Raw genomic sequence first — 15,864 nt, 5'->3', positions numbered from 1 at the left:
GAGAAAGAGATATCTGTTTGCGTGCGATAGTGTGTTACTACTTTAAAGCCATATCACATTACCGCGCTGTTCAATGTCACGGTGTACCGCACCCAGACCAGCTATCATGGTCGCATTTTTATCACCTGTCATGCTATGCGTCACTTTCGCACTTACATATTTGTTAGAACGTGACAGCCATGGCGACAAATGATAAAGAGCCGGCCATCTTAGCCCTACGTTGCGGTGCGGTGCGTCAGTGTTAGATAAGACTATTATATTCGACAGCCCCCCCTCCACACTCGTGCGCGAATCCGCGAACGCGAGTGTGGAGTCGATTTCTCAGATCTGCGCGCACGAATGTGGAGGGGGCTTTATGCTTTATTATCTTTGGATTGCACTAACAGACGGGCGTACCGAACCGCTACCTTGGTCCGGTCCGTCTATCTCTCTCTCACTCATAGCTGCGTCCTTAACAGACGTACTGCGAACTATCTTCCACTCGATGAAACGATGCAGTGGCATTCACTGCCGGCGCCGGCAGCTTCTCTTTCCGCACAGACTCTAGTGTTGTTTGATGCGATGGTGGGGCTTACAAACCCTCTGGTGCTGCAACGGTAATCGTTTTACCATCAGGCGATTCATCTGCTTGTTATAATTTAATGAGACACGCTAGCCCTGTCAGTAGTACCGAGCTACCTACTAACAATGGCGATGTATGCAGCTCGGGTGCGCGCATCGCGACCCACCCTCGTACCCAGCACGATGGCCCCGTCTAGACGGCTTCGTCGAACACAGACCAACAGGCGGTTTTCTGTGTCGTCGAATGACTGTATTGTTTAATTTGTTTTATAGACAGTGCCCGTTTTGTAGAAATCAGTAGAAGTATTATAGCTGGTCAAGCAAATCTTGTCAGTAAAAAAGCGCGAAATTCAAATTTTCTATGGAACGATATCCCTGCGCGCCTACATTTTTCAAATTTGGCGCATTTTTCTACTGACAAGATCTGCTTGATCAAGTATAGATACACTGTCGTAAAGAAAGGGGTTATTAAATTAACTAATCAATAAAATAACGTGTTATATCCAAATCTGTTTTATTACGCGATTCAATAAATAATTCTATGTTGTTAAGTAATCAGTGGATTATTCTTTCGCGATAACATATTTCCTATTGAACATTACGAATTTTACAGCTCAAGCAATTTGTATAAGGTGTATTCGGGTATTTCCGAATGAAGAATAGTGGCGGATAATTCCGAAAGCTGACTCTTACTACAACGGAATATGAGTGATTTTACAATGATTTTACCCGATTTCCGGAATTACCCGAATAAACCTTATGTAATATGACAGCTATTTAATTATATAGTATAATGTATATTTAGGAACATGGGGCCTACAGCGAAATTAGCAAATTGCGGGGATCTTTCTCTTTTACTCTCATTACGACATAATTAGAGTGACAGAGAAAAATGTCCGCAATTGACGAACTTCGATTTTCGCGGTTATATCCCAGGTTACTGTACGAAATTGTTCGTGCTTAATTTATAAAGTACTAGCGACCCGCCCCGGCTTCGCCCGGGTTAACAAATTATACATAAATATTCCTCTTGATCACTCTATCTATTAAAAAAAACCGCATCAAAATCCGTTGCGTAGTTTTAAAGATCTAAGCATACAGACAGACAGCAGGAAGCGACTTTGTTTTATATTATGTAGTGATGAAATGTTCTGATAATGAACTTAAATCTGTGGGGATATCTTAAATTGAATACAAAACAATTTTTAATATGACTTATAATTTCATAGAAGTTTCATTTGACGTTTAAAATAACACTTCGTTGCACGATCTTGGTCTAACTCTGGTATTTTTTGCTTGAAAATATCATATTTTTGGCGACTGAACAAGCAAATTTCGCCTTTCTGCAAGACACCCTATATCATACGATAGTAAACAGCATTCCATACACACATTTACGGTACAAAACTTAACGAAATATTAACATTATATAAATTTCATAAGACATTCGAATAATTCGGTGTATATACAAAATTGTGAGTTTAGTCATGTTTAGTTTAGAGCAAAGATAAATGTTTAGGGTGTTTGTGAGTTCACTACTCTAATTGAAAGTGTTTAAAGTTGATATAATATAATACTTGTCTCATCCTGTGCAATCTTTTCGAGCGATGGCGCCACACCTTTGGCCTAGTCAATCAATCAAATATACTTTATTCATGTAGGCCTAGCAACAAGCACTTATAAATAGTAGCTACTTATAGTCTCGAGTAGAGGCGACACTTTTTGATATTTGAGCATTTCTCAAATAATTGGTACATTTCGATCACATCTTAGATTTCTATAAAAATTGGTATGCTGGTAAAGTAGGTACATGAAGCTGAACAATTTCCACCATATTTCCCAAAATGTCCAAGAAAGTTTGTATGAAACTTCCTTTTTTGTTACCAGATTTCCTTACACATTTAGTAACAAAAAAGGAATGTTTCATACAAACTTTCTAGGACATTTTGGAAAATATGGTGGAAATTGTTCAGCTTCATGTACTTTACCAGCATACCAATTTTTATAGAAATCTAAGACGTGATCGAAATGTATAAATTATTTGAGAAATGCTCATTTAACAAATTTAACACATATCAGTGAAAGAAGAAGGGTCTAAGTCAAATGGCGTTCTAAAAGTTTTAATCTTCTGTCGATAGATGGCATTAATTTACTGTGGTTACATAATTTATCATAACAATAACTCTATTCCATATAGGTGCTCTATTCTCTTTGCTTCTGCTATGTGTTAGAGGAAAAGTCTGCAGCGATTTTGATAGCCCACGCAGTGCAAGTGTTATTTACACGTCATAAATTTATAGAAGTTTGACGTTTAAAATGACACTTGTACTGCGTGGGCTATCAAAATCGCTGCAGACTTTTCTCGGTCTGACTCTAAACAGATTTTTGTTTCTGATGCTAGGCAGATAGTTCCTTCTTTACAAGTTTAATACAAAACATGATTGGAATTTCTTTTCCTTTACTCATCCTTGGTAAGTAATAGGAAATATGGGCGCACCTTTTGTACTAGTTTAAAGTTAGAAAATCGTGTTGTAATGCTATTCAGTGCAGCTAAATCGCAAGTGAATTAGTATTTAGTTAAATCTAAGACATGTCGATGTATTTGTCATATGTAATATGAAAATTACACAACATTTTGCTGTCTATCATTATCACAAAAAGAATTAGGCAATTTTTCAGCAGACCAATTAATTACTGTAAATTTGAACAACATTGCCAACTATGCTAAACATTGTTTGACATGAAAAGAAATTAACTGGATATTTTTGAAAGAAATATACAGACCCAGCTATTTTTAAGAGAATAACTGGTTTTAATTTTCAAGTTATGCAATGTTTGGGAAGGTCGGCAAAGTGGAGCCAGTTTGAAGGTATTTTTATTTTATGCCTTGTCTCATAGATTTCGCATATAGACCACAAGCATTACTATATTTCTTTCACATCTATACATACAGGTCGATTCACAAGCGCCGGCACGAATGGAATGAATGAGTGAATGAAAATATCTATGTGTATAAAAGATAAAGATAAAAAAAGATAAAAGATAGTTTAAGTAGGCATATTACAATGCGCTTATGAACGTTAAATAAAACTACACCGGCTCCAACCCTACACCTCTGCCTCGGGAATATTTAAATCCCCCCTCAATTGGAGGGTATCCCAATATGGGACCGGCAACAAATATCACATTAACCAACAAAATGGTGGCTCTGAATGTACAAGTCCGGCAAAAAACTGCATTAATTAAAAAGTAGCAACACTGTAGTGTCGTCTCTTTCAAATCAATCAAAGAAAACAGGGCAGTCATCTTCCTCGCGTTGTCCCGGCATTTTGCCACAGCTCATGGGAGCCTGGGGTCCGCTTGGCAACTAATCCCAGTAATTGGCGTGGGCACTAGTTTTTACGAAAGCGACTGCCATCTGACCTTCCAACCCAGAGGGTAAACTAGGCCCGTATTGGGATTAGTCCGGTTTCCTCACGATGTTTTCCTTCACCGAAAAGCGACTGGTAAATATCAAATGATATTTCGTACATACGTTCCGAAAAACTCATTGGTACGAGCCGGGGTTCGAACCCGCGACCTCCGGATTGCAAGTCGCACGCTCTTACCGCTAGGCCACCAGCGCTTTTGAATCGCAATCTAAGAAAACAGGGCGACACTACAATATAGCTACTTTTTAATTTCTACAATTTCTTGTCGGACTACATACCGATACAGGTGTCACTCATAGAATGAAAGTTTCGTTCATTCATTCATTTCGTTCGTTCGTGCCGCTTTCGTGAATCAACCTGTACTTTTATAGAGCTGATTGAGCAAAACTAAACATAACTTATTTAGATTAAAAATGCACAAAAAGGAAATGTGATACAGTTTAATGATTTAAAATTAAAGCCACATACATATTTTCTTGTCAGTTTAGTATATTAAAAAAACCTAAAATCTATTTTATTACATTATTTCGTCAAATATACAATTATACTAAACACTAACTAATTTTATTATCAATTTTGATCGTTGCCTCGAATATTTTACTGTTGCTTATAATTTAAAAAAAGAATTCATTCATCAGCAACACAAAAGATTCAATCAATTAATAAATAAGACAAAAAACGAACTGACTTAGGGGGGGTCATGGGATTGGTACAAAATATAAATATGACGTAAAAAATTTAAATAAGTTATAAAATAAACCGATTATAAGTACAGTACAAATATCCACGCTACCTCGTCACTTCATCGCCGCGTCGCGTCACTATAACAACAAAAAACAAGACTTGAAAATGAAAAAAAAAAACAAGCCAGAGACAAGTAACGGCGTTATTTATAAATCATAAACGTCTGCTAAGTTAATCACCTGATGATCGTCGTTTGTCCCTATGTCTATGGCATAACGACAGATAGGGACAGTCAGCAGCAGAAGTTGCTAAGCGGGCGAGGTGTTCAAAATGATCTTGACGCGACGTTATTGTTAAGAGAATAAGAGCGTGTCAAGGTCATTTTGAACACCTCGCCCGCTTAGCAACTTCTGCTGCTGACTGGACAAACGACGATTATCAACTGATTAAGTCAGCAGCCGGTTATGAATATCGCCATTATAGTTTAAAATGATGTCGAATCCTAGAAAAGGCATTTATTTGTGTGCTTAACACAAATATTTCTTCCTGAGTTATGAATGTTTTCTATATATTTAAGTATTTATCACAATCTATCTATTATACTTTGGGACAAGGTCGATTTGTATAAGATTATGCCATAATATTTATTACAGTACATATGGTGCAACTTTACCGCACTAGTGCGATAATTAGCCCATTACGTAAATATGCCGAAAATTTAAAGGGCCATATGTGCGCTGTAAAACGTTGAATGATACATTTGCGAATAGGTAATTCGCAACTCGTGTCGATTTAAAACACTCCCTTCGGTCGTGTTTTAATTTTATCGTCACTCGTTGCGAATTTCCTATTTTTCGCACTTGGATTATCGTAAGGGGCTGTTCATAAATTACGTCATCTATTTTTGCCCCCTAAAATCATGCTTCAAATGACCCCGTTTCCTCCTACATTATGCTACAGACCCCCCCCCCATTTGAAATGACGTAATTTATGAAATGCCCCTATGGGACTATACTCATATATTGCATTTCATGGTTACAGAGCATCTTAGGGTTAAGTATTATATGAATATGATAATTACTCAGTTGTGGAATCAGCTCTGAATGGAGTCTTCCGACTGGTTGCTCCGGCAGTCACCCAGGGGCTGGACCTTCGATGGCTTGCTCGTCTTGCCCACGAATATCTCCACTTCCTGAAATAAACAGTAGACAAGTGTTAAACTTAGTATGTTACTGCACTAGACAAGTGTTGAACTTAGTGACTGCACTAGACAAGTGTTGAACTTAGTGACTGCACTAGACAAGTGTTGAACTTAGTATGTCATTGCACTAGACAAGTGTTGAACTTAGTATGTGACTGCACTAGACAAGTGTTGAACTTAGTGTGTCACTGCAGTAGACAAGTGTTGAACTTAGTATGTGACTGCACTAGACAAGTGTTGAACTTAGTATGTGACTGCACTAGACAAGTGTTGAACTTAGTATGTGACTGCACTAGACAAGTGTTGAACTTAGTATGTTACTGCACTAGACAAGTGTTGAACTTAGTATGTGACTGCACTAGACAAGTGTTGAACTTAGTATGTGACTGCACTAGACAAGTGTTGAACTTAGTACGTCACTGCAGTAGACAAGTGTTGAACTTAGTATGTTACTGCACTAGACAAGTGTTGAACTTAGTAAGTCTCTATAAAACAAAGTCCCTCGCCGCGTCTGTCTGTGTGTAAGTATGTTCGCGATAAATTCAAAAACCACTGAACGGATTTTCATGCGGTTTTGACCTATCAATAGAGTGATTCTCGAGGAAGGTTGTGTATAATTTTGAAAGAAAACACATTTATTAGACATCTAATTTGTTAAGGTTTTTGTGTAACCCGAGCGAAGCCGAAGATAATGTATACGCTCGTAGTGACATTGGTGCAAGCGAGATGCGCTGCGTTAAGAGTTGAGGCAGTCGCTAGCGTTTAGGGTCATGTAAACTCATGGTGACTAGTGGAGGGTCCCCTCGGACAGTAAGTGTGGCTGTGTGGGTACCTGGCTGCCTTCGAGCCCCATATCCTGCTGCACGCGGCTCGGGCCCGCCTGCTGTCGCTCGCGCGCCACGCGCCTGGAACATATTAAAAGTTTTAAAATTAGATTTTCTCAAACATGCAATGAAATGTCGTCGCTCCGGGCGTTATATCAGGCTTCGAAGTATCACGTTTAGGGCGGAGCAACTCCAGAGAACTGTAAAGGAATTTCATACGAAATTGAAGGCCTAGGCCGGGAAGTAATTTTTTTTTTTAATTATAATGTAAACATAGGGTCTGTGTCCATGAACTGGCTAAACAGCCGAATTATATTTTTTTTTTATATTTTTAGTGAATGAATGGTTATTGGACCAAAATATCCGTGTTAACGCCTGTTATACACGAACGTACTGATATTAAGAATACGAATCTGTATGATACAATGTGTTGATGAATAAATTTAAAATTTTGTCTATACGTAAGTCACCAGAGACCATAGACAATATTTAAAATCCTGCGTTTATTTTATTTATAGAAATTGAGATTCTTATTATCAGATTGTGTATAATGGCCCTAATAAGGTCTATTCGAACACTACACACGCGAAATACGGACGACTTCCGTAAAAAAAAACAATTATGGCGGGATTGGAAGGAAAATTAAAAAACTTTTGTTGTGAAGTCGGATTTTTATTAAAGCTGGTCAACCAAATCTTGTCAGTAAAAAAAGGCGCGAAATTCAAATTTTCTATGGGACGATATTCCGTTCGCGCCTACATTTTTCAAATTTGCCGCCTTTTTCTACTGTCAAGATCTGGTTGACCAAGTATATAAAGATTATAAATTTGTTTTTTTTTTGAGTGGTGTATTTTTTTATTTCATTGCATGTTTGAGAAAAGCACTATACATGCCTAGCCGTGAAAAGGTCTTGCCGACTTCGTATCACTATCCGGCCTCCCTACGGTCGGCCGGCTATACCTACTCACCCGGCAAGCCCTTCTTTCCCGGCGTCTGCAGTAATGTACTATTAATTTGTACGCAAACTTGATTAAATAAAAAAATAAAAAATTCACAAATGTTTTCTCCATTTTTCTTTGTATAACGCTTCTCTATAACTTTTTAGTAATTTTTGTCACTGGTGGTTGTTGTTGATACCGTGAGTCTGCGCGCGCACTGCTAGGTCCCGGCAGAATACCAGCGCTGTGGCAGCAATGCCGCAGCACATGCTGAGTCGGCGCCTTTTCGCGACTACACAGTCGTGACAAAGAAACAAACCTAGTATGTAGTTAGTTAGTAATTAGTTTAGTATAGTACTTAGACATAAGTTTTAGTTTTATTCTTATCATAAGTTCAATTTTTTTTGTCACGATATGGTTTTCCAATAAAGTTTTTATCTATCTATCTATCTATATACAAACTTTACAAAGTTTCTATATTTACCCGATTTACATATGTATGCAAAATTTCAACTCAATTGGAAATCGACAACATACTACTCTAACATACTATAAGCGCCACTTACACCATCCCACTGACCTGGGGTTAAACGGTTAAATCGTTAACGTAGGGCAGGCGTGGCTCGCTCCGCGATTTCGTCGCGTCGCTACAAGTACATGCGGCCCACACCAATTTTGGTGTCTAGCCATAGTAGTTGCCGCGCATAGAGAAATAAAGACAAGAGTGCTCACTCCATATATCAGTTCAGACTATTAATTTCAGTGTCTACATCTAGCATCGAGTAGCGGAACTATCAGTACTGCTACTTGACAATAGATGTAGCACCGACCGGAAAGTCTTATCTCAACAGCATAAGACTTTCCGGTCGGTGCTACATCTATTGTCAAGTAGCAGTACTGATAGTTCCGCTACTCGATGCTAGATGCTAATAGTCTTTTTGTTACTAAAACTGATGTATGGAGTGAGCACTCTATGTATTTTTTTCTCTATGCCGCTACGGAACGGATGCCTGGTTGCGTTACCTAGCGGTCATATCTGTCGTTATAGACGCGTTTTGTTAGAGAGTGACCCTTCTGTACCTAGTACTATTATTTATTCTGTGCCTAGGGTCAAATTCTACTGGTAACCATGGTAACTACAGGTTTAACCGGTTAACCTCGTGTTAGTGGAATGGTGCAAGCGGTGCTAACAGGTTAAGTTAAATAAAAGCTTGTAAAAAGGCTGTAATATAACCTCCTGTGTTCCAGCATGGCCTTCCTATCGGCTTCGCGTTTCTCGGCCGCCAGGCGCGCCTTCTCGTTCTGCGGCTGCGGGGCGGCGCGGGGGCGGGCGCGGGGGGGCGCCGCTACCGGTGTGGACGGGGCCTTAGTCACGGGGGAGGGCTGGAAATTACAGTTTGTTTATTAATAATAGGGATGATGCCACATGTTGAATTTTATAACAAAATCTAGTAAAATAGACAGCAAACGAGCAATTTATCACAATAATGTGGATATTAAAATAAAATATTGAAAAATTACAAAATTACAGGACCTGAAAGTTTCAAAATTTAAGTTTTTTTTTAACTTCCAAAAACGATAAAAGTAAGGGTACCATTCGATTCCTTACATTTCATCCAAAAAAATATTGTATAGCAACTATATAGATAAACGCAATATTTCACCGACAAAAACGCATATTTCTTGTTTTGTCCATACGGGCGATGCGGTCTAGATGGGCGATGACGTCACGGCCTCTGTCCGTTTTGTATAGGGCGTTTCGCGAGTGAAGTGCGACTGTCGGACTTTGACTACAATTTCTGACTTTTGTGTTACTTTAATGCAAAGGGTCCCATATAGACATTTGATCCTAAAAACAAACCCGATCGATTGATACCATAAAAAAAATTAGTCATGTAGCCTATTATGTAAATAAAGTAAACAATAAGTTTAGTGGTGTTTCAGATGCCGAAATATAATTTGAACTGATTCACCATAAGTATTTATTTGTCGCGCTGTTGGTCAACTATAGACGCGTTTCCTTTGAGGATCTGCCATATTATGGCCTAAAGGCTTCGTCACACGGGCGCGTTTTCCGGGCGGGGCGTGAGCTTTTACGTACAAAACGCTCACGTGTGACAAAACCTTTAACCTTTTTCCAATACGTTTTATCGACCACATACGCGCCAATAGAATTTCAAATGTAGCATTCCGATTTAAGGTTCGAATTAGATTGCACTTTCGGGTAATGTGACTTGTCTTCAAATGAATAATCAAAACTTGGAATACATTTGGAACATTTTGGAAAACCTTGTACATTGGGGCCTGGAAAGGGTTAATCAAAAACTCAAACTTGAGACTTTTTGCCAATAAACAGGGGGCTCCGCTCTGTTCCGGCTTAGACACGCTACTTATAATAAACTGTAAGCAATTTAATATTAATTTCTTACTATGAATATAATTACCTCTCTCCATCCGTTGTTCTTCAGCGCGGCCAGCTGGTCGAACAACGCGTCCACATGGCGGACTTGCAGACACACCATGTCCCAGAACCCGCGCAGGTCGGACACGGTGGTGGGGAACTGTTCTCCGAGTATATGCTGATGGTTACCTCTCTCCATCCGTTGTTCTTCAGCGCGGCCAGCTGGTCGAACAACGCGTCCACATGGCGGACTTGCAGACACACCATGTCCCAGAACCCGCGCAGGTCGGACACGGTGGTGGGGAACTGTTCTCCGAGTATATGCTGATGGTTACCTCTCTCCATCCGTTGTTCTTCAGCGCGGCCAGCTGGTCGAACAACGCGTCCACATGGCGGACTTGCAGACACACCATGTCCCAGAACCCGCGCAGGTCGGACACGGTGGTGGGGAACTGTTCTCCGAGTATATGCTGATGGTTACCTCTCTCCATCCGTTGTTCTTCAGCGCGGCCAGCTGGTCGAACAACGCGTCCACATGGCGGACTTGCAGACACACCATGTCCCAGAACCCGCGCAGGTCGGACACGGTGGTGGGGAACTGTTCTCCGAGTATATGCTGATGGTTACCTCTCTCCATCCGTTGTTCTTCAGCGCGGCCAGCTGGTCGAACAACGCGTCCACATGGCGGACTTGCAGACACACCATGTCCCAGAACCCGCGCAGGTCGGACACGGTGGTGGGGAACTGTTCTCCGAGTATATGCTGATGGTTACCTCTCTCCATCCGTTGTTCTTCAGCGCGGCCAGCTGGTCGAACAACGCGTCCACATGGCGGACTTGCAGACACACCATGTCCCAGAACCCGCGCAGGTCGGACACGGTGGTGGGGAACTGTTCTCCGAGTATATGCTGATGGTTACCTCTCTCCATCCGTTGTTCTTCAGCGCGGCCAGCTGGTCGAACAACGCGTCCACATGGCGGACTTGCAGACACACCATGTCCCAGAACCCGCGCAGGTCGGACACGGTGGTGGGGAACTGTTCTCCGAGTATATGCTGATGGTTACCTCTCTCCATCCGTTGTTCTTCAGCGCGGCCAGCTGGTCGAACAACGCGTCCACATGGCGGACTTGCAGACACACCATGTCCCAGAACCCGCGCAGGTCGGACACGGTGGTGGGGAACTGTTCTCCGAGTATATGCTGATGGTTACCTCTCTCCATCCGTTGTTCTTCAGCGCGGCCAGCTGGTCGAACAACGCGTCCACATGGCGGACTTGCAGACACACCATGTCCCAGAACCCGCGCAGGTCGGACACGGTGGTGGGGAACTGTTCTCCGAGTATATGCTGATGGTTACCTCTCTCCATCCGTTGTTCTTCAGCGCGGCCAGCTGGTCGAACAACGCGTCCACATGGCGGACTTGCAGACACACCATGTCCCAGAACCCGCGCAGGTCGGACACGGTGGTGGGGAACTGTTCTCCGAGTATATGCTGATGGTTACCTCTCTCCATCCGTTGTTCTTCAGCGCGGCCAGCTGGTCGAACAACGCGTCCACATGGCGGACTTGCAGACACACCATGTCCCAGAACCCGCGCAGGTCGGACACGGTGGTGGGGAACTGTTCTCCGAGTATATGCTGATGGTTACCTCTCTCCATCCGTTGTTCTTCAGCGCGGCCAGCTGGTCGAACAACGCGTCCACATGGCGGACTTGCAGACACACCATGTCCCAGAACCCGCGCAGGTCGGACACGGTGGTGGGGAACTGTTCTCCGAGTATATGCTGATGGTTACCTCTCTCCATCCGTTGTTCTTCAGCGCGGCCAGCTGGTCGAACAACGCGTCCACATGGCGGACTTGCAGACACACCATGTCCCAGAACCCGCGCAGGTCGGACACGGTGGTGGGGAACTGTTCTCCGAGTATATGCTGATGGTTACCTCTCTCCATCCGTTGTTCTTCAGCGCGGCCAGCTGGTCGAACAACGCGTCCACATGGCGGACTTGCAGACACACCATGTCCCAGAACCCGCGCAGGTCGGACACGGTGGTGGGGAACTGTTCTCCGAGTATATGCTGATGGTTACCTCTCTCCATCCGTTGTTCTTCAGCGCGGCCAGCTGGTCGAACAACGCGTCCACATGGCGGACTTGCAGACACACCATGTCCCAGAACCCGCGCAGGTCGGACACGGTGGTGGGGAACTGTTCTCCGAGTATATGCTGATGGTTACCTCTCTCCATCCGTTGTTCTTCAGCGCGGCCAGCTGGTCGAACAACGCGTCCACATGGCGGACTTGCAGACACACCATGTCCCAGAACCCGCGCAGGTCGGACACGGTGGTGGGGAACTGTTCTCCGAGTATATGCTGATGGTTACCTCTCTCCATCCGTTGTTCTTCAGCGCGGCCAGCTGGTCGAACAACGCGTCCACATGGCGGACTTGCAGACACACCATGTCCCAGAACCCGCGCAGGTCGGACACGGTGGTGGGGAACTGTTCTCCGAGTATATGCTGATGGTTACCTCTCTCCATCCGTTGTTCTTCAGCGCGGCCAGCTGGTCGAACAACGCGTCCACATGGCGGACTTGCAGACACACCATGTCCCAGAACCCGCGCAGGTCGGACACGGTGGTGGGGAACTGTTCTCCGAGTATATGCTGATGGTTACCTCTCTCCATCCGTTGTTCTTCAGCGCGGCCAGCTGGTCGAACAACGCGTCCACATGGCGGACTTGCAGACACACCATGTCCCAGAACCCGCGCAGGTCGGACACGGTGGTGGGGAACTGTTCTCCGAGTATATGCTGATGGTTACCTCTCTCCATCCGTTGTTCTTCAGCGCGGCCAGCTGGTCGAACAACGCGTCCACATGGCGGACTTGCAGACACACCATGTCCCAGAACCCGCGCAGGTCGGACACGGTGGTGGGGAACTGTTCTCCGAGTATATGCTGATGGTTACCTCTCTCCATCCGTTGTTCTTCAGCGCGGCCAGCTGGTCGAACAACGCGTCCACATGGCGGACTTGCAGACACACCATGTCCCAGAACCCGCGCAGGTCGGACACGGTGGTGGGGAACTGTTCTCCGAGTATATGCTGATGGTTACCTCTCTCCATCCGTTGTTCTTCAGCGCGGCCAGCTGGTCGAACAACGCGTCCACATGGCGGACTTGCAGACACACCATGTCCCAGAACCCGCGCAGGTCGGACACGGTGGTGGGGAACTGTTCTCCGAGTATATGCTGATGGTTACCTCTCTCCATCCGTTGTTCTTCAGCGCGGCCAGCTGGTCGAACAACGCGTCCACATGGCGGACTTGCAGACACACCATGTCCCAGAACCCGCGCAGGTCGGACACGGTGGTGGGGAACTGTTCTCCGAGTATATGCTGATGGTTACCTCTCTCCATCCGTTGTTCTTCAGCGCGGCCAGCTGGTCGAACAACGCGTCCACATGGCGGACTTGCAGACACACCATGTCCCAGAACCCGCGCAGGTCGGACACGGTGGTGGGGAACTGTTCTCCGAGTATATGCTGATGGTTACCTCTCTCCATCCGTTGTTCTTCAGCGCGGCCAGCTGGTCGAACAACGCGTCCACATGGCGGACTTGCAGACACACCATGTCCCAGAACCCGCGCAGGTCGGACACGGTGGTGGGGAACTGTTCTCCGAGTATATGCTGATGGTTACCTCTCTCCATCCGTTGTTCTTCAGCGCGGCCAGCTGGTCGAACAACGCGTCCACATGGCGGACTTGCAGACACACCATGTCCCAGAACCCGCGCAGGTCGGACACGGTGGTGGGGAACTGTTCTCCGAGTATATGCTGATGGTTACCTCTCTCCATCCGTTGTTCTTCAGCGCGGCCAGCTGGTCGAACAACGCGTCCACATGGCGGACTTGCAGACACACCATGTCCCAGAACCCGCGCAGGTCGGACACGGTGGTGGGGAACTGTTCTCCGAGTATATGCTGATGGTTACCTCTCTCCATCCGTTGTTCTTCAGCGCGGCCAGCTGGTCGAACAACGCGTCCACATGGCGGACTTGCAGACACACCATGTCCCAGAACCCGCGCAGGTCGGACACGGTGGTGGGGAACTGTTCTCCGAGTATATGCTGATGGTTACCTCTCTCCATCCGTTGTTCTTCAGCGCGGCCAGCTGGTCGAACAACGCGTCCACATGGCGGACTTGCAGACACACCATGTCCCAGAACCCGCGCAGGTCGGACACGGTGGTGGGGAACTGTTCTCCGAGTATATGCTGATGGTTACCTCTCTCCATCCGTTGTTCTTCAGCGCGGCCAGCTGGTCGAACAACGCGTCCACATGGCGGACTTGCAGACACACCATGTCCCAGAACCCGCGCAGGTCGGACACGGTGGTGGGGAACTGTTCTCCGAGTATATGCTGATGGTTACCTCTCTCCATCCGTTGTTCTTCAGCGCGGCCAGCTGGTCGAACAACGCGTCCACATGGCGGACTTGCAGACACACCATGTCCCAGAACCCGCGCAGGTCGGACACGGTGGTGGGGAACTGTTCTCCGAGTATATGCTGATGGTTACCTCTCTCCATCCGTTGTTCTTCAGCGCGGCCAGCTGGTCGAACAACGCGTCCACATGGCGGACTTGCAGACACACCATGTCCCAGAACCCGCGCAGGTCGGACACGGTGGTGGGGAACTGTTCTCCGAGTATATGCTGATGGTTACCTCTCTCCATCCGTTGTTCTTCAGCGCGGCCAGCTGGTCGAACAACGCGTCCACATGGCGGACTTGCAGACACACCATGTCCCAGAACCCGCGCAGGTCGGACACGGTGGTGGGGAACTGTTCTCCGAGTATATGCTGATGGTTACCTCTCTCCATCCGTTGTTCTTCAGCGCGGCCAGCTGGTCGAACAACGCGTCCACATGGCGGACTTGCAGACACACCATGTCCCAGAACCCGCGCAGGTCGGACACGGTGGTGGGGAACTGTTCTCCGAGTATATGCTGATGGTTACCTCTCTCCATCCGTTGTTCTTCAGCGCGGCCAGCTGGTCGAACAACGCGTCCACATGGCGGACTTGCAGACACACCATGTCCCAGAACCCGCGCAGGTCGGACACGGTGGTGGGGAACTGTTCTCCGAGTATATGCTGATGGTTACCTCTCTCCATCCGTTGTTCTTCAGCGCGGCCAGCTGGTCGAACAACGCGTCCACATGGCGGACTTGCAGACACACCATGTCCCAGAACCCGCGCAGGTCGGACACGGTGGTGGGGAACTGTTCTCCGAGTATATGCTGATGGTTACCTCTCTCCATCCGTTGTTCTTCAGCGCGGCCAGCTGGTCGAACAACGCGTCCACATGGCGGACTTGCAGACACACCATGTCCCAGAACCCGCGCAGGTCGGACACGGTGGTGGGGAACTGTTCTCCGAGTATATGCTGATGGTTACCTCTCTCCATCCGTTGTTCTTCAGCGCGGCCAGCTGGTCGAACAACGCGTCCACATGGCGGACTTGCAGACACACCATGTCCCAGAACCCGCGCAGGTCGGACACGGTGGTGGGGAACTGTTCTCCGAGTATATGCTGATGGTTACCTCTCTCCATCCGTTGTTCTTCAGCGCGGCCAGCTGGTCGAACAACGCGTCCACATGGCGGACTTGCAGACACACCATGTCCCAGAACCCGCGCAGGTCGGACACGGTGGTGGGGAACTGTTCTCCGAGTATATGCTGATGGTTACCTCTCTCCATCCGTTGTTCTTCAGCGCGGCCAGCTGGTCGAACAACGCGTCCACATGGCGGACTTGCAGACACACCATGTCCCAGAA

The 15,864-nt window shown here is 46.0% G+C and overlaps 1 protein-coding gene across 1 annotated transcript in view; it reads right to left on the bottom strand.

Moving 5' to 3' along the window:
• Positions 1–5,740: 5,740 nt before the first annotated feature.
• LOC134659171 (uncharacterized) overlaps positions 5,741–15,864 on the bottom strand; it is an 83,635-nt gene continuing 73,511 nt past the window's right edge. Inside the window, exons 6-9 of the mRNA XM_063514803.1 lie at positions 9,338–9,349; positions 8,874–9,004; positions 6,710–6,782; positions 5,741–5,868 (exon numbers count right to left, since the gene is read on the bottom strand). Of these exons, the coding sequence (XP_063370873.1) occupies positions 5,770–5,868; positions 6,710–6,782; positions 8,874–9,004; positions 9,338–9,349 (315 nt within the window). The 3' untranslated portion in view covers positions 5,741–5,769. The remainder of the gene's footprint in view (positions 5,869–6,709; positions 6,783–8,873; positions 9,005–9,337; positions 9,350–15,864) is intronic.

This window comes from Cydia amplana, chromosome 24 (genome assembly GCF_948474715.1).
Source record: "Cydia amplana chromosome 24, ilCydAmpl1.1, whole genome shotgun sequence".
Taxonomy (NCBI): domain Eukaryota; kingdom Metazoa; phylum Arthropoda; class Insecta; order Lepidoptera; family Tortricidae; genus Cydia; species Cydia amplana.
The sequence above is the reverse complement of the archived record's forward strand: the minus strand, read 5'-3'. Positions and strand labels throughout refer to the sequence as shown.